Source organism: Desmodus rotundus, chromosome 4 (genome assembly GCF_022682495.2).
Source record: "Desmodus rotundus isolate HL8 chromosome 4, HLdesRot8A.1, whole genome shotgun sequence".
Taxonomy (NCBI): Eukaryota; Metazoa; Chordata; class Mammalia; order Chiroptera; family Phyllostomidae; genus Desmodus; species Desmodus rotundus.
In genome coordinates, this window is record NC_071390.1 from 51,040,392 (window position 1) to 51,063,081 (window position 22,690).

The following is a 22,690-nucleotide window of genomic DNA, read 5'->3' on the forward strand; positions in this document are numbered from 1 at the left end:
TAATTTAAATGTGATGCCCTTTAGAATTAAGTGAAAATATAGAGTAGGGAATTGTACACATGTATGGTTTAGGAGAAAGATGGGGCTGGAAATATAATTTTGGAAGTTATCGGTATATAAATGGTATTTAAAGCCATGGGACCAGATGGACAAAGGAGTATAAGTGGTATTTAAAGCTATGGGACTGAATGCACCCAGGAGGCGAATGCAGATGGGGAGAAGTAGGAGTCTGATTCCTGCACCCTCTGACGTGTGCTGTCTAGAGGTCTAGAAGAGGAGAGTCCGGGAAGGTAGCAAGAAGCGGCTCTGCGGGGTAAGAAAATCCGTTATTTCAGAAGCCAAGTGAAACCGATGTTTCAAGCATGAGGAATCAAACTTCGGCAAACCATGCAGAGGCCAAGCAATATGAGGACTGAGAAATGACCAATGGATTTGACAATGTCGGGGTCACTGGTGACCTTGACAAGATTTCTTTGGATGGATGGTTGAGCCGAAAACCCTGTGGGAATGGATTCAAGAGAGTGAGGGAGAAATGGAGTGGGAGTGGAGATGAGTGTGGGGAAGTTTTGTTTTGTTCTCCTTCTTTAAGATGGACTATATTATAGCGCTCTGTGTTAGAGTTACTTGAGTGGGAAAGAAAGTAGACAGTTACAGAAGTAGACAGAGGAGGTGGGATCTGGGGCACGAATGGGGATGGTCTTAGCTGAGTGGACAACTCACTGCCTGTCAGGAGGGACGAGAGTGTGGCTGGGTACACTTGCCAGACAGCTGGTAAGCGTGGAAGGGGGGACATGAGGAAACTCTTTTTGGTTAGTTTTTGTTTTCTCAGTGTAGTAAGAAGCAAGGCCATGGCCTCCTTGGCTACGCATGGTCACTCCTTTCCATCCCCACTGTTCCCGGGCAAACTCTCAGGACTCCAGGCTGGCCTGACAGAGTGTCTGGGTGGTGAAGAAATCAGGCCTCCTTAACAAGACAGCCTTACACTTAGAGAAAGTAAGGCTCTTCAGAAATGGATGGGGCCTTTGTACGTGTTAGTGGGTACACACTGGGACTCCTTGCCAATAGCCTGTCTGACGTCTGTTGACTTAGGACTGCCACGTTCACCTTCCTCTTCCCTGCTGTTGATGTAAGAAACGTCCAGAACTGTCGAGGAATTTTATGAGTTTATTTGAGCCAAACTGATGATATTGCTGGGAAGCCAGATCTCAAATGCTCTTGAGAATGACAGTCGTGCAGTTCCTTTTGTGCATTTGGAACATAAGGAAGATTAGATGAAGGTGGGAGAAAGCAAGGCGGGGACAAGACAGTTAAGATTCTATGCTCTCTCGAGGGTGGTTAAGTCCCTAGAGGTCTGGAAAAGGGGCATTTTAAAGGTGTGTAAACCTAGGTGCACAGAAACCATGGGCAGGGCCTGCCTACCGCAAAGATAACCTTTTACTAGGGAAGTTACAGGCCCAGGCGTGACTACCTACCATTACCTGCCTGGCTAGGAATTTGTTGATCAATCCCTTTGAGAGGTTTCTTCGGTTAGATTTATTACCGTGCCCCCTTTTTGTCCACACTGCTAAGTATCATGAGGCCTCCCCTTCCATTTTCTGGGGGTCACGAGGCCCCTCTTCCCCGGCTGACTACAGGTACTTCAACTTGTGAAGAAGGTGCTTGTGTGTGAAGGGAGCCTGTAATTTCGTGTGTTAAGGAATTGGATTGTGATTGCCCAGCTACTGGCTGGTAAGCCCTCATCTCTTTTCCCTCAGTGCATATAGAAGACAAAATCTTATTTAAATTTTGAGTCTGGCCCTGGCTGCTGTGGCTCTGTGGGTTGAGTGCCTGCTGGTGAACCAAAAGGTTGCCAGACCGATTCCTGGTTAGGGCACATGTCTGGGCTGTGGGCCAGGTTCCTGGTTGGGGGCGTGTGAGAAACAACCACCATGGATGTTTCTCTTGCACATTGATGTGTTTCTCTTCCTCTCTTTCTCCCTCCCTTCCCCTCTCTCTAAAAAACAAATAAATTCTTAAAAAAAATAAATTCTGAGTCTGTAGTGACTTGACTTGGTTGGCAGGGTCTGGAGCACGAAGCATCTGGAGAGGCGGGCTGAGTGTGGGTGTGGTTGGACCTCTATGCCTGTTCTGTCCCCCCTCCGCCGCTGAGCTGCCTCTCTGAACTATTTCAGTTCAGAAAGGCTTTGTTGTCTCGGGATCAATGCTGCTCTGACCCGCCTCCACGATAGGACTCCCTACCTTTTATAGGTCTTAGCCACACTGCGCATATTGTTGTGTTCCGAGGCAGTTTGACTTTCTATGGTCCTTCTCAGCCCAAAGGCCAGGAAGAGAGCCACACTCCTGCTCCGTTCAGGGTCCTTGGTTTATAGATTTTGTTTTACAAAGGGACTGGTATGCCCGCAATGACATGAAATCACAGTTCCTCTTCGATAGCCCTTGAAGCCGAGACGTTGTGACTTTGATCTGAGGAGAACATTGGAAACTTCTCAGTGACAAGCTGGAACCATGGTGTTTGTGGGAGGATGAGGCTCAAAGAGAGACAACGTCCCTAATTCCCTCCACAGGTACTCAGGAGAAGTCGCTGGGAGAATGAATCTTCAAATGAAACTCAGCAGCTCCTCAGTTTACTCCTAGAGCTGAAATCACTCTTGTATTAGATGACCATAGCCTCCAGATGTCTTCTGGAGACACCAAGAATTCCCAGTCTGACCCGGAATGCTTTAGTCTTCTATTGTCCCTTCCCCATCTCCACTAAGACGCATTTCAGCCCGCCCCTGTCTATCTGCCTGCCCCCCTAAGTCATCTTTTCCATCTGTCCAAGTCTAACTTGTTCTTCAGGGCTCGGCTTAAACTCTATCTTCCCTGTGAAGTAGAATTCATTTAATAGTCTGTCCTGAACGTCAGGCACTGTGCAGAGCTTTCGGGCCTCAGAGAGGCACCACAAATAGAGGACGGAGCCTGACACAGGGAGCTCACAGTCTAGTGAGGGAGACAGACGTTGAGAGGCTAGAGGACGGTGTGCTAAGTGCCACAGTGGCATTGTGTGCAACCAGAGCGGGCTCAGAGGGGGGAGCTGCTAGTTGTGCACGCAGGGTTAGAAAGGCTGCGGGGGTCGGACCTCTGAGCCAGGGCCGGTGTCTGAGAAAGGGCCCCTGCCTCCACGAGCTCTGCCTGCCCTGATTTCCCCATGGCACGTTAGCCCGGCTTCTCCACGGACACCACCTCCACTGCCCTGCACTGTCGGCACATCTGTCCCCAGCTAAACCGAGATGGAGATCTTGCCTTCATGTTCCCTGATTCCTAATATGGGCTCAGTATGTATTTGTTGAATTAATTAAATAAATGAATCCCAGAGACAGGTTTCTCTCTCTCCAGACACTTTATCTGGAGTGTCCCTGAGCTAGCCTGAGGGATACATTCCTCTCTAAGGCCTCAGAAAGGAAGGCCTGGTCAGGGGGGGTATTCCCCACTTCTTGTTCTTCGCTCTTTTGCTCCTTGGCTCCCAGTGTCCCTTGCTGCCTCCAAATGTGACCCACCAAGACCTTCCTTTCAGAGAGCTCCAGGCTCCAACATCTTCCCTGAAGAGACACTGATTGATTAAACTATAGTAGACAATGGAATACTATGCAGCTGTGGGAATGGTTGGGAGGCTTTCCAATGTATGCTGTTTTATGTGAACTTGATTTTGGAACCACGTGAATGTTTACCTTCACATTAAAAAAAAAAAAAAAAAAGAGCCCTGGCTGGTGTGGCTCAGTGGATTGAGTGCCGGCCTGCGAACCAAAGGATCGCCTGTTCACTTCCCAGTAAGGAACATGCCAGGGTTGCTGGCCAGGTCCCCAGTTGGTAGCGTGTGAGAGGCAGCCACACATTGCTCTTTCTCTTTCCCTCCTCTCCAAAAATAAATAAAGTCTTTAAAACAAAAAAAGAAAATGCACCCAAAAGTGTGAATGACTGATAGGTAATTGAATTTTCAATTTGAGCTTAAATAAATTTGTTGAATGAACACATGAATATTTCCCCATAGCATCTTTGGATCTTCATTTTAGTCCTTTACTGTTGTCTTCTCCCTAGAGAAGCAGCTCTTGACACGGAGGAGGCCCAGAGGCTGGAGACTAGAAAGATAAGGGCACAGGGTACTCGCAGCCCTTTCTAGCGAACTTGTCCGTCTCATGGATACCCTGCCATATGCAGGTTCTTTGATTCAAAGTCCTTTCACTTTGCTGGTCTCTGTTTTCAGCTTCCCTTGGGAAAGAGATGGAGCTGGCATTAGTATTTTACAGTTGGGAAACTGATTCAGACTTTATATTCATGGTTAGTTGGCCTTGACCTTGGGAGAACCCAGGTTTCTAGGAAATTCCCAAACCATGTCTTCACCCTAACCTCCCTTCTTGAGTCCAGATTCTTATATCTATCTACTAGATAGTTCCACCAGGATGTTAAAAAACATCCTCCACCCAAACCTGACTCGCTCAGCTTCCCAATGCCATTGAAAAGCACTACTGTACACCCACTTATCTAAACAGAAACCTGGGTTCACCCTTATTTATTCCCAGTCCCTCACCATCCTCCAGTTAATATGCGCCACCCCCATGCCTGACCCAAGCATATCCCAAATCTGTCAGTGACTCTTCAACTCTGCAGCCATCCCCTTACTCCAGGCTACTAGCATCTCTTAACTGGATTACTGTAGCGTCTCCAATCTTGGCCCCGTGCCAGGCCGCCTGTGGTGCTGCAGGTGCAGTCTTCACTCCAAACTGGAGAGCTCCTTGTGCCGTCTTCCTGCTTCAAACCCCTTAGTTATCATTAAGATAGAAATCCAAATTCTTTATTGGGGTCCTGTAGGATCTGGTTCTATTTTTTTTTTGTCTCCTTCATATAAAGCCATCTGTTTTGTTGTTGTTGCTGTTATAAGATTTTTAACTACTGATTCAATTTATTATAGTCTATTCAAATTTTTTATTTTTCTTGTGTCTGTTTAGCAAATTATATTTTGTAGGAAACTATCCATTTCAAATTTATTAGCATAAAATTAGTCCCAATATTATTTTAAACTGCTTTTGTTCTAGTAATATGCATCTAAACATTTATATTATTTATCTTTACTTTTTCTTTGGTTTGGGAATTAATGAGTCGTTCTTTTTCCAACTCCTTGAGGCAGATGCTTAGCTTATTGCCAGTCCATCTTCTGTAAATGAGTATGGAACTTGCTAATAAGTTTATTCCCTTTCACTGTGTCCCACAACTATTTTCATTACCATATTCAGTTCTAAGCATTTTAAAATTCCCCTCATGATTTTGTCATGACCCATGAGTTTTAAAATGTCCATATGTATTTATTTTATTTTTTTTTGTGAATGACCACCATTTGAATTAGTTCTTGCGTTCCAAAATCACCATCTGTCCTGGACACTCCTTAGGACTTTAGTTCCCAGAAACGTGCTTTTTGGCCTTTGGACTTTCTTACCCTAGGTACCATCTGCCTGGACACGCCTCCTCCAGCTTCGTTAACTTCTGCTCAACATTCTGGCCTCCTTTTAAAAAAAAAAAACTAAAAAACTCATTTCCTCTGCAAGCCCCCTCGAACCCCCACATGTGGATTACATAGCCCTTCTGCTTCTCCCAGTGCTCTCTGCTGCTTGCTTACTGCTTTCCTGTTTTCCTCACTAGAAGGCAAACTCCTTGAAGATCTTGCTGAGTGCCTGGCACATAGTACATAATCAGTAAAGAGTTGTAAAAAGAATAGAGTGACTTATATCCTTTTGTTTGCTGGTAAAAATTCCCATTCTAGAGTCACCGAGAACAGTTCTAGGCATCGCTCTTTTCTTCATCTCAACTATAGTGATATCCATAGCATTTCTCTCCATGATTATGGTCCATCTCTGGATGTTCATCCCACCCCACCCCATGCCACCAGGTCCCTGGGAGGCCTTGTCTCAGGAACAGAGCCGGGGCCTTGCCACACTCACCTTGCTCCCCACCAGTGAGTGCCTGCACTAAGCCTTCTTGCCAGTAGGTGGCACCTGAAGCCCAAAAGCTGAACACTCTCTGCTTCACTCTCAGCTCCCTCCTTTGAGTTGCTTGGCTGGGATGCTCTGGTGGACCTGACTCTTGGCTTCCACGCTGTTGCTCCCTCTTGCCTGTCTGGTAGCAGCTGCTGCCTGGACTTCTCTCTTTTGTCTTACACTCTAATTTGGTTCAAGTGCATATGCTCCAACTAGAGCTAAAAGTAGGTGGGGCACTAAAAGCTCGTAAAATGATGATTTTTGAAGAGCATGCATGTTCTTAAGCCCATTTCCCTCAGTAACTCTTTCTCCATATTCTTTCTTCCTGCTTGTCCTTGTGGATGATGCTGAGTCCAAGGTCGAGGAAGCCCAGGAGCCTAACTCCCCTCTGAGTTTCCTCCCTTCCCCGAAGCCAAAGGGCTAGAATTGGAGAGTTTTTAATTATCATTTAAAAAAATTTATTTTTGCTTTTAAAGATTACTTATTTTTAGAGGGAGGGAAAGGGAAGGAGAAAGAGAGGGAGAGAAACATCCATATGTGGTTGCCTCTCACGCACCTCCAACTGGGGACCTGGCCCGAAACCCAGGCTTGTGCCCTGACCAGGAACTGAACTGGCGACCTTTCAGTTCACAGGGCAGCACACACTCCTGAGCCAGGAGTGGGATTCTGGGGGAATGTTAAGAAAAGCTCACATTTTGTTGACGCCTCAGCCCTGGGGCAATGAGTAAGGCAAAGGCTACACTTGAGTATCAGGAATACATACCCCAAGAAAAAAAAAAGAGTGGAAGACGAGCGGCACACTCCTTTGGGAGATAATCTAATTTGCTCCCAGAAACGATGTTGGAAGTGAGGTTGTCGAACTGCTCTGGAGAAAATGCTGGGGTTGGTACTATTCTTGTGGAGCCACAAGAGCAGACTCCGGCCTCAGCTCTGTTTTGCCTGATAAACACTCCCTACCTACTTGCAGCCTTTGCAGGAAGCATTGGCTTTTTGGTGTGGTGGTTCTGTTACATCGGACTTGAGACACTGTCATGCCAGGGGACTTGGCCTGGGGGTACTGGAAGGCTGCAGGAATTCTGGAGAACTGAAGGAGAGGCTATTATACCTGCAAGGAGTCTTAGAGCCCACTGAGTTCAACCCTATCTGTCATTTTACAGTTGAGGAAACAGATGGGAAATCACTTGCCTCCTCAAGGCCACACTGAGTTGGTGGCAGACTTGAGTCCATATAAAACACTGGTTGCTATGGTTCTTATTTTTTCCTTTTTTTTGTTTTGGTTGCTATGGTTCTTAAAACTTAGGTCCACCGTATCAGATAATGTCTCATAAACTCCACCACCCAATCTTAGTTCCTTATTGCGGGGCATGAGTAATCAAGGACTGTGTACGTTTGCCCCGGATGAAAAGCTGTCCAAATTGTGCTGGGGCAATGCCACTGTGGTGGGCAGTTAGACACACCTGAGCAGAGCAAGGATGATGGACCAGGCACAGAAAGTCACCAGGGCGGAAAGCCCTGGGTGCCCAGCAATGGGCAAAACTGGGAAAACAAGGACCTTCCCTCGCAGGGTAACCTTTCCTCCCCTACGGTATCACTGGTCTGTGGTTTAGACCCCCTGACCTTTCATATTGCTGCTCATGTGGTTCACCCTTTTGGAGGTGGGACAAGGGACTGAAGAGTGGCCTCATGTGACTCTCACGCAGGCCTTCGAATGGCCACTCCCTTAAGCATCAACCCCTAGGGATAATATCTAGACCTCAAGAAAAGCAAAACCGGACAAGCAAGGCCATGGCTGACATCAGGACTAGATGCACGGACTAATGACACCCTGCCCTGGCACTGACCAATCAGTAGAGACCATGACTCTGAGAGGACACACCTGGAAAGCTGATGAATATGCTACTGAGATCCTCCCCTGGGACTGCCGCTAAAATCTCTGCCCTTAAAAGCCTTTAGGACTGAGGACCTGCAGGCTCTCCTTATGGAGCACGCCTGTGCCTTTCCCCACCCCTCCTCCCAGGCGTGTTTTCCTTGCCTCTCTCTTTCTCCTAGACTCCAAGGGCCCTTCTTTTGCCTCTGTAACTTGTTTCCTGAGCCCATTTCTTCTACGGCTCACTTCTTCCACTTCTTTGACTTTCTAAGTAAACTTTCTCTTTCAGTTTGTCTTGGCTCTGAACTTTCTCGGCCCCAGAACTCCAGTCCTGAGGTTGCTGATGACCTGGTGCCAGTTTTTGCTGCTACACCACCAACCTCCAAATGACCTTGCTTCTCGTTTGTGCCTGAAGTTGCCCTTCAACAGGGAGAATCAGACTCTGGTAGAAAGAAAACAGGTCTTCTCCCAGCAGGATCTCAAACCCAGTGGAGAAGTGAAATGCAAAGGGCCCCAGAGGACCCTAAAATAAAGGAGACAACAGCCGTTGGGGGCGTTTATTGGAAACTGCTATAATTAAAGTGGTATTTTACAAGTGTTTAATACACAGGGCAGACAGGTCCGGGCCAGGCCTCAACTTCGGAGGCATGTTCTTGGAGGGGAATGGCACTTGCAGGGAGTGTGAACTCAATCACAGCCATTCACTAAGCACAAGTTGTGGTGCAGTCTTCTTAGGGAGCTTGAGAGCCAAAGAAAGGAGTGGAGAGAGCCAGTGAGTAGCTGCGGTCAATTCCAAGTCTTGCTTCATTCCCACGGTGCACATCACCTCCTGGAGCAGGCCTCAGGGCCTCCCTGGGGAAGGACACAGGGCCTTCCTCTGGCTCAGGCTTCCTGCCAGCTCAGGGTGGCCCAGTCATCCTCATTATCATTCATCACAGACTTCCTTTCACCTGCCAGAGGTTTTCCCAACTTATTGCTTAAAAGCACCAGCAGGAGAAAAAGCAAGGAATGTTCTTATTAATATAAATCCACAGCAGAAATGACTCGAGAACTGGGTGTTCCCCAGGGCTGGTAGGTATCGGAGAATGTCCCTGCATTCTTCATCCGTACGGTGCTTGACTAGGTAATGCTGTTAAAGGTGCCAGAAGTCTGAGTGTTTAGGACTGACGTTGTTGAGAACCGATGGGGATCATCACTGGGCAGAATCAGAGCCTAGAGGAACACTGGGACGGGGGAACTGGCTGAATCCTGAGATCATTCCCAAAAGGAGGGGAACACTGCTTCCAGAAGCAGCAGCAGGAAGGGCTGTGCCGAGGCTCTGCTCACGGGGCCATGATGTTTGGGGTAAAGGAAGTGTCCCCCTCTTGCTGTTTTGGGTTACTGTTTGGGCAAAGCGAAGTCCCAGGCAGCTTCCTGCGCACACTTCCACATGGCCTGCATGAGGCGGGTGAAGCCCATGTCTTTGGGCTTCTCCAGGCCTCTCATCAGCCGTTGCTTCATGATGGACACAAATTCCTTATTGCTCAGCTCCCCGTTGCCTAGAGGAAGAGGCAAACACAACAGGGGTAAGTGGAGGCCTTGGAACAAAAACACTGAGAAAATTCCATTGTTCACACAATGTGGGTAGTAAAGCCCAGTGCTCTCTCACGGCCAAATTCAATTCTCTCGGCTTAAAATGAACTGGTTTGCTCCTTCTGTTAGGTTTGACTGTGTGCAACTGTGACAGTTTAGTGTGACAAAAGTTGAATGAGAATATATGTCAGGTCCTGTGCTAGGTGTTGTGAGTAAAGAGATAAATTGGACTCTGTCCCTTGTATACTTCCAGGCTGTGGGAGAGACCAGTGCATGGCCTCAGCAGTGCGGCAATGCCAGCGGGGTAAATGAAGGGTGCTTTGGGGCACGGAGGAAGAATCTGTACCCCCGGCTGGAGGTGGTGGAGCAGGGCAGTGAAGGTTTTCTGCAGGTGACTCTGAAGTTGAATCCCAAAGGAAGAACAGGATGAACAGTGAAGGGGAGTGAGATGGAAGACACTCCCAGGTAGTGGTAGCAGCATCAGCAAAGGTGTCGGCAGGGGGCAGCATGGCTGATGGAGAACTACAAGTCGGAGGAGGGGCGTGGCAGGGAAACTAATGACAGATTTCTCTGGCTGGATACATGGGGATGGGACTACAGGGAGGCACAACTGGAGTGTGGGAGCCAACGGGGAGACTGTTACAATAGTCCAGGTGAGAGATGAGGGCTTTTCACTGTGAAAACCAAAGCCACAATCTGGCTCTGGATCGAGCCCATTTTCTCATGGATTCCCATTCCACCCTCTTTGGTGGCAGACTCTCAGGTCTGGAAGAGAACTCAGAGAGCATCTGGTTTAACCTAAGGTCACCCTTCAAGTCACATGGAACAGTGTCGACTCCAAAAATAGAAGGCAGCCCTGACTGGTGTGCCTAGTGGGTTGGGCATCATTCTGCAAACCGAAGGTCACCAGTTCGATTCCCAGTCAGGGAAGATGCCTGGGTCACAGGCCAGGTGCCAGGTTGGGGGTGTGCAAGAGGCAACTGATTGATGTTTCTCTCCCACATCAGTGTTTCTCTCCCTTTCTTTCTCCCTCCCTTCTCCTCACTCCAAAAATAAATAATAGTAGGAGGCAGTTGCCCTTTGACTAGATGCCCATGACTAATGTCTGCTGACTAAATGGCAGCCGTTACTGGTGGCGATAAGGCGACAGGAGACCAGAAGCCAGACCTCTCTACTATTGATCGGTCTGGGAAGAGAGTGGAAAGAGGGAATAAATAAATGGTTTACTTTTGTAGACAGTACCTGGAAACCTGAAACTGGCCCATGCTTTCTGGCTGGAGAGGACTGCAGCCTCAGAGAAACCTCACAGCAAGACTAAGCAAACAAACAAGAAGAGGTTCAAGAAGCCTGAGGTACAAGGTGGGGAAGGGGCCACCATGGGGAGTGAAAGTGACTGGAAGGCAGCCCCAGGGGCCTCTGCGGCCCCGGTCATGTGATGCTTCTGGATAATGGTGGTTACACAGGTACGCTCAGCTTCTAAAAATTATCAGTCTGTACACTTACGATATTTGTAGTTTTCTGAATGTATTTATACTTCAATATAAAAAATTTAAAAGTAGCTTGGCTGGGCCGAAGCAATCAATAATATGGCTTACTAAGAATGTAATTGAAAGAAAAGTCTAGACAAGATTCTTAATATTTTGTATATAAAAAGAAGCTTAAGGTGAAAAAATCTGAGGTCATTTTTTTACAAGAGTAAAACCAACTTATTATTTTATCCTTACCTGAGGACATTTTTTTTTTTCATTGCTTTAGGGAGAAAGAAAGGAAGAGAGAGAGAGAAATACCCATTTATGGACTCTTTGTATCAGGGAGTGAACCTGCAACCCAGGTATGTGCCCTGACTGGCATTGAACCAGTGACCTTTCAATATATGGGATGATGCTCCCACCGAGCCACACCAACCAGGGAGAAAATCTGAGGTTATTTCATTCACACTACAATGGGGTTTGTTTCCTGCTTCTCTAAGGCCAGAGCTGGCCAGTCTGAATGGCTTCTGCTACCTGTGAACCAGGTGTGTGACTGCATGTCACCTGTGTGCCTGTGTGAACTTGTGAGCGCCACTCTAAACTCTGCGGTGAAGAAGCCTGTTTGAAAATCACAGTTCTCTGTCCTCTGACATTTTAACCTAAGAGTAGAAATAAAAATGGCTTTTGATTTTATTTTTTTACTTTTCTATGGCAGTTGATATTCACTATTATTTTATATTAGTTTTGGGTGTACAGCATAGTGGTTAGATAATTATATAATGTGCAAAGTGATCACCCTGATAATTCAAGTACCTGCCCGGCACCATACACAGTTATTACAGTATTACTGACCGTCTTCCCTGTGCTGTGCTTTACACCCCCGTGACTGTTTTGTAACTGCCAGTTTGTAACAACGATGGCTTTTTAATTTAATACACACTTCCGTTTTCAGTGGATTAAGAAAATAAGCCCCAGAGATGTTAAATGATTTTCTACAGGTGATTCAAGTAGATGTTGACAGAGCCTGCTTCTAAAAGCCTGGAAAATCAAGTATAATTTCCCAGGCCCTCCCAGGAGAAGAGGGGATCTGTGAGGCTGGCTGTCTTTATTGCCGTATTCATTTCACAGACCAGATCTAGGATACTGGCTTCAAAGATGATAAAAATAAATGTTTTTTGAAGACACTCAAACCATCTAAATATAATTAGAGTAAAAAATCTGGGGACGGTCAATCTCTCTACAGTAGTGCTTTTCCTCAGAAGTCTCTTTGATGAGGAGATTTTTTTTTTTTAATCTGTGCTAAGCAACATAGTAGCCACTGGCCACGTGTGGCTACTGAGCACTTAAAAGGTGGCTAAAGACACCAAAGAACTGAATTTTAAAGTGTATTTTATTTCAGCAAATGTTAATTTAAAAAGCAACGTATAATAACTAGCAGTATCCCCATGTGTCATGAAGGGCAGGGTGGCCCGCAGAAGGAGCGACCCCTCCCTGAGGATGAGGCCACTTCCTTGTCCTAACCCTGGGCTTTCTTTGACTCGGACCTTGGTTGTGGGTGCAGGTGGCAGATTTAAATGACTCAAGCTCAGCTTAATAACTTAAGTTAATGAACAGCTATTATGTGAAAAGTCCTATCCGAGGTTTGTGGGGAGGGGTGTCCAAAGGTAAACAGGACGTGTAACTATCCTTAAGAAGCTTACGATTTGGTAGGGAAGTTAGGCCACATATACAGAGGTGGAGTGTAACATGTAGTAGCATGGACACGTTGAACCAAGTTAAGGAATGAAAAAAAACAGCGATTCATTATGTGGGACCAAACCGGGAGCTTTCACACGAGCAGAAGCTTTTGTGCTGGTTCTCGGATTCCGCGAGCCCTGCTTCCTGGAAGCAGAGGAACAGCGAGCCCCCGCTGTGAGACGCGCAGCGGGGGCACCATAGCAGGGAGAGAGGAGGCACAGCTTTGACTCGAACCCTGGTTTGCCACCGGCTACTGCCTTTGTGATCCTGGGAAAATGACCAGCTCTCCGAGTCTCAGCTTCCTCATCTGTCACGTGTGGTCAATAACAATGTCTACGTCAGAGGATTAATGAGCAGTGGAGCACAGTAAGCACTGAAAAAAGTGTGAGCCTCCATTGTGAATATTAGTAGTATTATGAGGTCAGCTGCCAGAGCCGAGAAGTAATGCCAGAGCAGAGCCGAGATCTCTGAAACGGGCATACTGCTGCGGGCGGGAATGCCGAGGTGGACCGGGAATGCCGCAGTGGCCCCGGAGGTGGAGAGTGGCAGCATCTTATTCCTAGAGACATTCAAATACTCGAGTGCTCCTGACTTACTAAGCAGCAAGCTGGGTCCAATATTTTTGTTTCTTTTTTTTAGCTTTTATATCTGAGTTTCTTTATTTAACTTTAAAACATGATTGTAGTTGAATTGTTTCCATTTTTAAAGTCCTTATGGTCATAAGTTAATTCAGACCTACAGGCAGACTGGAATTACAGGAAGAAATGGCAAGTACGAACCAGGCCAGGGCTATACTTCTCGATGTCACGATGCTGAGGGCTGAGCTACTGATGTGGGGAAGGGGCGAGCTGCAGAGGCTTGGCCTACGTCACTGGAGCTGCCTGCAAAGCCCCGTTATAAACAGTGTCCGCTTCAGGGGCGTGAGGCGCAGTTTCCCCACCCGACTCCCAGGGCCGCCACACTCACCATCGCAGTCAAAGAGCGCAAACACCACATCACACACGTGGTCTGAAAGTTCCACTTTAGCCACTGTCCTGGCCACCTGCTGCATGGTCACTGAAAGAAGAAAGACACTAAATTAGTACAGCAAAGGCACTTGCATTTTGCTTTCTTCTCCAAATGAGGGGGATAAACCTACACAGTCATAATAACGAGTTTTCAACTGTACTTAAGTCATGTTTAAGAAAGTGGTAACTTAGTTTTTAATCCATAACTCACTGGAAAGAACATGGTAACAAAAAGTAAAGGAAATAACCATGTGGCGGAAGGAAAGGGAGGTGGGGAATAAGGAGGACTAAGGCTTCACCCTTCAGTTACTGACTGACAGCTGAGCCCCTGCAGGGATGAGCTCCTTGCCCCTGCTCCCTGTGGGGTTTCCACCAGCCACTCTGTCCTTTCTAACTGTGCCCCTTGAGATACGCAGTGGCCCCATCTCACTAGTTCGGGATGCAGCCTTTTTTGTTTGTCTTTTCTGTCCTCAGCAAGAAATCTCTTCTCTCTTGCCATTTTCTTTCTCTGACATTTACTGTTAAACACTAGCAATCATGTGAGAATTGGGTTCTCAGGAAAAATAAGCCAGGAAGGACTGGGCAATTTCCACTGCCTTTTCTCCCATTTATTGTTATCCAGCTACGTCTGTATGTCTTACATATGGTCACTGAAAGAAGACCATGTGAAATTTAAAAATTATGAATGATAAAATTATCATTTTATATGTATGCAATGATAAATTATGTTATTGCTTATAGACACATTATTAGGTCAGGGAAAACTCAGAGAGAAGAAAAGGCAATCTCTACTTATCCAGAACCAGAAGCAATGTGAACTTAAACTAGAGTCAGTGTGCCTTCTCGGCTTATGTAACTCCTACAACTTCAGCTTGCTCTTGTCTCTCTTTCCCACATCGGATCTTTCGCTTCACCTCTTGCACCTCCATATATTCAGTGCCCCCACGGTCGGCAGATACAAATACCAGAACAACGCAGAGGAGCCAGGTGATGCAGCAGGAAAGCTGTGCTTGAAGTCACAAGACCCAAGCTCCAGTTCTGGCTCCGCCACCAATATTCTGTGTGAAGCTGGCAGAGCAGCTTGATCTCTTTAGGTTTAATTTTCGCAGCTGAGTGAGGGGATGCCACAAGCTAACTGCTGACGTGGCTTAGCAGTGCAGAAACGGTTTATCGGTGTTCTCTAGAATCTGAGGGTGGGGGTGGGGGTAGTGTCTGGCAAAGGGTGGAGAGAAGGTCGTATTAGCCACAAGCTAGGCTACCCCGGTGGTTCAAAGTCTCTGACTTGAGTGGGGCTAGGCTGCCTGGAGCACGGGAAGAGCTGGTTTCCTTTGCCTGCAGCTTAGGGATACTGTTCATACTTCCCTTCCTCCCGGCAGTGAGGTGGGGTGAAGGAGGAATCCATGTCCCTTGGGAAAAAAAGACTTGAGCAGAAAATACTGTTTGGAGGATGTTCATGAGATGTGGCTGGCTGCTGAGAGGGGACTTGGGTGTGCATCCGGCTGGTAGAAGACTCAGCCTCATGGGTCTATACATTTGATTTTCTCAGCTAATCCATCCAGGAGGACTGATTCCTGGTAACTAAACTGTCCAGGGAAGGAACAGAAATCAGAAGGCCAATTTACAATGAAAAGAGTAACTATTTAGAGAACTAAAATGGTGACAGCTGGTTATTATACTTCTCAGTTGGAAAATACACTAAGGAAACCCAATTCACCTCGGGAGGTTGCACAGTGAAAGCTGCATCAGATCAGAAGAAACCGGACGCTCTCAAACTGTGGTCACCGGTTGCCCGTGTGGCTACAGAAATACGCGTCCTGAGAAGTAGATCAGGAAGTCTCCTTTTGTGCATTAGGTAACCACAGATGCTTTTTGTTAACCATTTGTTTTTTCTGCGTGTCACATTACCCTCTTTTTCTCTTTCCCAGTTCCTCTACTCTCTCAGGGCAGAGGGCCTGTTGCCAGTTCTTCATGATACTCCAAGTGCCCATTCTTCCCCCCGTGCAGATGGGCCCTTTCCTCTAAATAAACCATTAACTAAAACAATATCCAAAGATGTCAGTGAGAGCTCTTGAGAATTGTTAGTGAAAACTCAAGAAAGTAGTATGAAGTGGTTGATGAACAGGGACTTCTGGAGGGAACAGCAGGACTGCCTCATTACAAATGTCACCTTTTGACAGCACAGTTACGGTGATTTTCCGTCGCACGCAGAGGGCTCTCACCCTATTTGTATTAAAGGAGGACCAATAGGGCCTGCTAAGTCGTTGTAATTCAAATTGCTGCGACGTTACCAGTCTGCAAACAGCCTAGTGGGGGTGCCCTTCCACAGTCCAAGATCCTCAGGCCCCCAGGATATGAATCAGAGTGCAGGAGGAAACAAACATTTAAACTAGCTGGTAGCTGTCAAGCTGGGAGTGTTTGGGACCAGTGGGATGACAGCAGATTACAAGCCAAGTGCTTGACAGCTGGTCCTGAGAGCTGGCTCGTCGTATTTGCTTCCACATCCCTGAGTCAATCACAAAGTCATGATTAAATCAGAGCAAGCAGAACAACTCTCCTCCTTCCCTTCGGATATCGGCCTCCCCACGAAGCCAGTTGTTGTACTGGAATTTGGGCCTCCCCTATTTGATGATGCTAATTGACTGGTGGCTGAAATTCTAGTTTCTGATCTGAAAGATGTCTACGTGGAGCGTCCCATCACCCGGGAGAGGGCCTAGGTTTCCAAGGAGTATGCATTCCTTTTGTACAAATCTGGTCCAGCTGCCTGAATATCAGGTGGACTTGAGACTGGGTGACTTCTACGAGACTGGGATAGGAAAGAATTTGAAGAAGCAGGCCCAACTGGCACTCAGAAGTGTGGTGCCATCTGGCCTTTTGAAGAGTCCAAGCAGAATCCGAGTTGTGCCAGGCTCCCAATTTACTCTCTGGCATGGCCCACGACTGGGTTTCAATTCATCAGTTGAAAGAAACACATGCTGAGTTGTGTGACTATAATGTCAGAAGCTATAGTACATACAATTATCTATTTATCACAACAGGCAGACGGAAGAAGGGAGAGTTCTGAAGTGACAAGAACTGAATGAAGTATCCATATGGAATCAGAATCTTAGAACTGGGAGAGGCCTCAGAGGACATGTGAAATCCAGGGAAGTTAAATTACTCGCCAGGGTCACCAAGCTAGCTGGGAGCAGCTGGGTCTAGAATCTAGATCTCCTGACCTCCAGCCCAATGACCCTTCCCTGCACACACTGGGCCCACTTGATCCCTCATATGGAAATACTCTTCTCCTCAGTGACTCTATTACCCTAAACCAGAGAAAGAGCTCCGATGAAAGAAAAGGCGACCTGGGAAATACCCAGTGCTAGTGTGGAGGGATCAGTGGCCGGGGTTGTGAGGGGCCAGCATTATAGTCTGACCACAGATCTATACAATAGAAGACATTAGCATTCCCTTGGAGCTTACTGAAAATTACAGGGACAACTTAAAAGGTTTATTGAACTGCAACACAATGAAAAGCATATGAAATAAAGGTGGCCCTGGGAGTTTTTCCCCACAGCTGCCCCGGATGCACAGACACAGCTGTGGACAGCACGACCCAGTTTGTGCTGCCTGGCCCTCCTACTGCAAAGGTGTTTGGAAAGGTGACAGCCAAGTTGGGCTGGCAGTCTCTAGCTGTGAGCTGTGTGATTATCCCTGCCTCCCTGGATTGCAGTGGAGAGATCAAAAGTTGGCTTGTAACTGCCAAGGTTACATGAAGGGAGACATTTCTGCTTAGGCCCTGGAAAGGCTTGTGATGCTGATGTCCCGGTTTCTTCAGTCTACAGTGGAACACTCTGCATTTGGTAGAAGGTACATTTGGGATCTGGATTCTAAAGGAGTAAAGAGACTGCTCCAGATTTGTGCATATGTGGTCGTGGGTGATGTGCGGTGGGGATGGAGGAACCCGCTTGCATAAAGTACCGAGAGCAGGAGGGGTGCTCGCGCCTGACTGGAGAGCTAAATCAGAAGGTGTGGGAGCGGGGTGGGTGGGAGAGGGGCGTGAGGACGTCAGTGTAGGTGTTACAGACGGCTGGTCAAGTCTCCTTGCACGGAAATCTATTATGAAGCCAGGTCTTATTTGGAGACCAATTTACCACATTTACTTGCTTCCCTCTTAGACTCTTTAAAATTTCATTCTTCTTATTAAAAAAGTTATTTTTCATTAGTTAATATGTCCACCTGTTTCAAAATTCACATGGTACAAAAAAGGGTTCCAGTCTCCCTCCCCACTTTATACTCCAGTTGTCAGCTAGTTGTCCAGAGGCAACCAATACCCCCCGTTTCCCCGGAAATATTTTATGGATATAAAAAGAAATATTTATTCTTCATCTCTTCTCACAAAAATGGCAGTATGCCAAAATATGCAGTTTTGCTTTACTCATTTATACTTAACAACACGCCAGTTTATAAACAGTTCCTTTTTAACAGCTGCATAGTATTTCACCAACAGGATGTATCACTATTTATTTCACAATTTCCTAATTATTCTAGCCTCAATTTTCAGGAGGAGGTGCATTTATCCGCCCCCTCTACAAAATTACTTCTTTTGCGGTCTATACTTGTCAGCTTCAACAGAGTCTGAATCTCTGATAGCTAAAGTGAGAGCAATCGATATATTTAAATTTGGTTTGCTGAAGTTATATGAAAGGCTAAGTACTCTTCACATTTGTAAGTGTCTTATGAAAGCTCCAGAAGTTTCTAAGGAAAGTAAACCTTGAAGTCCCCAAAGAAGCAGCGCTTGCAATAGATGCTAAATCAGCATACTTCCCCAGCTGGTGTGATTCCTTTCTGATCCTCTTCTCTGTAGGATGCCATGTTGGCTGATTTTGCCCCTACTTATCCATTTATGAGGATGTTTTGACAGTTTGTCCTGTCCTCACCCTGCTCGCTCTCCCACTGGTGATCACGAATCCCTAAAGCAGTTCTCTCACTCTCTCCTAGATTGCTTATAAAATTTTGCTAAATCACAATATATCCAAAGCAACGTAGTTGTCAGAATGAATCTTTAGAATTGCTAAGTGACTTTAAATTGGGGGAAATAAACCAGGTCTCTACAGAGAAGGTGCCTCATAAAGCAAATATTTCTTTCAGAATTTGAGCTTCCTTGTCTACATCATGAATAATTTTATTTTTAAAATGGATGACTTTGTCTTAAATGAATGGAATCCTGGCCAACACTCCTCTTCACATATAAATGTTTTTACAAAATGAAACGATGAACTGAAGCACTGGGGCTTGCTTCCTACAAACTTTAAGAGAATTTATAAAATGGGAGCTCTTCCCCCACAACCTTTCCCCCACGTCTGTGTGACATCCCTGCCTCTGCCTTCCTGCTGTGGCTGTCTGCGGGATGCTCTCCCACAGTCTCAGGGCGAATTTCCCTGTATTGCTGCCGTCACACGCAAGCCCTGAGTCCCCTATACGCTTTTCTGGGTCCTCCTAGCAGCGGCAGGGGCCGGGCATCAAAGAGAACAGTGGCGTGGGGGTCAGTGAACCTCGCTCTCCCGTCTGTTTTTGCATCCCATTAGCTGTGATTTGAGCAAGTCGTTTGCTTCATGTGTAAATGAAGAAGTTAAAAATAATATAGTAAGGGTTTAAACAAAATGATTTCTAAGCTCCATTCCAGTGTTAAATTTTATGACTGCTATGTTGTTATTTTTAGATAACATGGCTTAAATCAGTTAAAATGTCTATACCTTGGGAAGTCCTCAAAGAAAATCTACAGGGGGGAATTTCTGGAATTACGGCTGGGGTGGTGGGCAGAATTCTGAGATGGCCCCCAGCGCCCCCACCCTCTGGTGTACACACACCCTGTGTTACCTCCTCCCCTTGCACGGGGGCAGGGCCTGTGACTTAGGTTACTTATGTGGGGAAGGTCATGGGATAAGCACTCCCATCGTTGTGATTATGAGACACAGGAATCCATCTCAGCACACCGGGGAAAGAGGTTCCACAGCTGGCTTTGAAGCTGTGAGTCGCCATGTTGGGAGAGGGCCCGTGAGAGGGCTGCGTGGCAGAGAACCGTGGTGGCCTGCTGAGAGTGATTCCCCGTCCACGGCCAGCAAGAGAAAGGGGACCTCGGTCCCACAACTGAAAGGAACAGAATTCTGCCAAGAACCCACGTGAGCTTGGAAGAGACCCTACACCCCCCATGAGAATGCAGCCCTTCTGCCCCCTTGATTTCAGCCTTCCTACGACTCTGAGCAGACAACCCAGCTCCGCTGTGCCCTGACTCTGACGGACAGGAGCTGAGATGATGAACAGGTATTGTTTTAAGCTGCTAAATTTGTAGTAACTTGTTATGCAGCAAGAAAGCTAAGTGGGGAAGGTATTTATGGTTGGGAATGTCCTTTTGAGGTTCCTTAAACCATACTTTATATATAGCTGTGCTCATTTCAGGCACATTATATAGAACCGTCGCTCTTCTGCAACTACTAAACCAAGCTCCATTAATGAGTTCTTATACAGGCCCTCACCAAGGTCTAATTAAGTTTTAAGTTTTTGAAAAAGAAAATAAATTAAAACTTCCATCTTTCTTTTGGGAATTCAACAGCCTTGCTCTGATTTCAAATGCTCTGATAATTTTAAGTTAGCTCATTTTCACACAGATTTGGATATAGCTTCAGGCTATAACATGTTCCTTAAAACATCAGTGTATTCCATAAGAAGCTGAGTCAGTTACAGTCACAGAATTTCAAATGTGGAAGAACTCTTGGAGGTAATTTAATATGACTCTAACCTGAGGGTCACAGAAGTTGTGACTTGCTCTTGGTGTCAAGAAAATTAATGACACCAGAGGCCATCATAGTCCTGTTATGTCCCCAGGCCTTTATTAGAGCATTTCACCCTCTTTCCAGGACAGATCATGTTCACAGTTAATTCGCTCACCTATTCAACATTAACCGAACATCTGCTGTAAATACAGAATTATTCTAGGCTCAGAGTAGAACACAAAGATGGGGATACGTGGTTCGGGTCCTGAAGAGTTTACAGTCTAGTAGAAAGTTTCGCCTTACGTGCTACAGATATCAGAGATACTAACAGGGGTTAGACATTCCTAGGAACAGAGAAGTTAAACAGTGATAACATCTTCTGAAAGCAATGATTCCAAGAATTTCTGTATGATGAAACTTAGGAAAAGCTAAAAGCTCCGATCCTTCTCATTAGTAAGTACAAACAACTCATAACTTCTAAAATCATTTCAATCTCAATAGTGAGTGAAAAAAACAACAGATACTACTACTTCCTAAGAGAATAAGAGTAAGCCTCATCAGCTCCTACGGTAACTTAAACATTTTTAAAAATATCACTTTTTGTATACTGAGATAGGTTGTTTCTAGTCTATTAGCTCTTTAATAAGATAAGCAGGCAGAGGAAAGGTCACAAAGCTAGTGAGAAGCAGGTACCTGAACTCAGGTTTGAGTTTAGTTTTTAAAAAAATGTATTGATGTTTTGAAAGAGGGAGATGGGGCGGGAGAGAGAGAGAGAGAGAGAGAGAAAGAGAAAGAGAGAGAGAGAAACATTGATTTGTTGTTCCACTTATTTATGCATTTATTGGCTGATTCTTATATGTGCCCTGACTGGGGATCGAACCCGCAACCTTGGTGTATTGGGATAACGTTCTAACCAACTGAGCTACCCAGGGCTCAGGTTTGAGTTTAAAACCAAAATTTACATTTACAAGTTTCTTGCATATAGTTATTGCTCAATATATGCTAGATATTAGAACAGTATTTAAAAGTGTAACAAATCCTTGCCACACCAGTGAGTAGAGGTGGAGAAAATATCCTGATTATAAGAAGCTAAGTAGTCCATATCTATATATTTCAATGTTGAGAAACTGAGAGCTTGGTATTACATATGTATTTTCTGTTCTGTAGTACCTTTTAAAGGGATACAAACTTTCTGTGCTACATAACCTTACTTAAATTTGGGATGTGTATTGATTTCTTCACTGAAGAGCAATATGTTAGAAAGGTGAAGAATACATATGAATCTACTATGTTCTTACATAGGATAAGAAGGTAGATCAGCCCAGACAGGTGTGGCTCAGTGGGTTGGGCACTGCCCTGCAAATTGAAACATACCGGGGTTGCAGGCCAGGTCCCTGGTTGGGGGTGTGCGAGAGGGAACCAACTGATGTCTCTTTTGCACATCAGTGTCTCTCTCCTTTTCTTCCTCCCTTCCCCCCTCTCTAAAAATAAATAAATAAAATATTTAAAATAAAAAAGAAGGTAGATTAGACCAGGGGTCCCCAACCCCCGGGCCACAGACTGATATGGTCTGTGGCTTGTTAGGAACCAGGCCACACAGCAGGAGGTGAGCGGCTCCTCATTGCTGGCACTACTGCCAGAGCTCCGCCTCCTGTCAGATCAGCAGCGGCATTAGATTCTCACAGGAGGGCAAACCCAGCTGTGAACTGCGCATGTGAGGGATCTAGGTTGCGCGCTCCTCATGAGGATCTAATGCCTGGTGATCTGCGGTGGAGCTGAGGCGGTGATGCTAGCGCTGGGGAGGGGCTGCAAATACAGATCATCATTAGCAGAGAGGTGTGACTGCACAGAGACCACAATAAACCAACTGCTTGTGCACTCACATCAAAACCCTACCAGTGAGTGGCAAGTGACGATTAAGCTGCATCTGGTGGCAGGCTTTACAGTGACAAGTGAGTTGATGTACTTCAATTGTACAGCTGCATCAGTGGCAGGCTTTAAGTCAGAATCTGACACCTATTTTAGTCTGATGTGGCCCGTCCATTATTTTATTTACCACTTCTGTCTGTGCCTCTTTCCCGCACTGTGCACTTGTCTCAGCCACAGTGAGCCCTCAAACTAATCTTAGCCAAAATGAGTAAAACACAAATGTCGCTGGGTAGATTCTTTGAAAAGGGGTAAAGATGCAATGATGAGAAGGCAGAAGACTCTAAGACTGCCAACAGAAAGAAAGCTGCCTTTAAAAGTGCAGCTTTTACACTGCACTTGTGCATCATTCCTAGTG

General features: G+C 46.1%; 1 protein-coding gene and 1 long non-coding RNA gene across 3 annotated transcripts in view; one reads left to right on the forward strand and one right to left on the reverse strand.

The window, feature by feature from the left end:
• LOC112305548 (uncharacterized) overlaps nucleotides 1-16,294 on the forward strand; it is a 46,952-nt gene extending 30,658 nt beyond the window's left edge. For both annotated transcript variants that reach the window (XR_002974821.3, XR_008426742.1), the window contains 2 exons: nucleotides 10,680-11,275; nucleotides 15,341-16,294. This is a non-coding gene — a long non-coding RNA (uncharacterized lncRNA). The remainder of the gene's footprint in view (nucleotides 1-10,679; nucleotides 11,276-15,340) is intronic.
• MICU1 (mitochondrial calcium uptake 1) overlaps nucleotides 8,402-22,690 on the reverse strand; it is a 214,711-nt gene continuing 200,422 nt past the window's right edge. The window contains exons 11-12 of the mRNA XM_024561320.3: nucleotides 13,617-13,706; nucleotides 8,402-9,410 (exon numbers count right to left, since the gene is read on the reverse strand). Coding sequence (XP_024417088.1) covers nucleotides 9,250-9,410; nucleotides 13,617-13,706 — 251 coding nt within the window. The 3' untranslated portion in view covers nucleotides 8,402-9,249. The remainder of the gene's footprint in view (nucleotides 9,411-13,616; nucleotides 13,707-22,690) is intronic.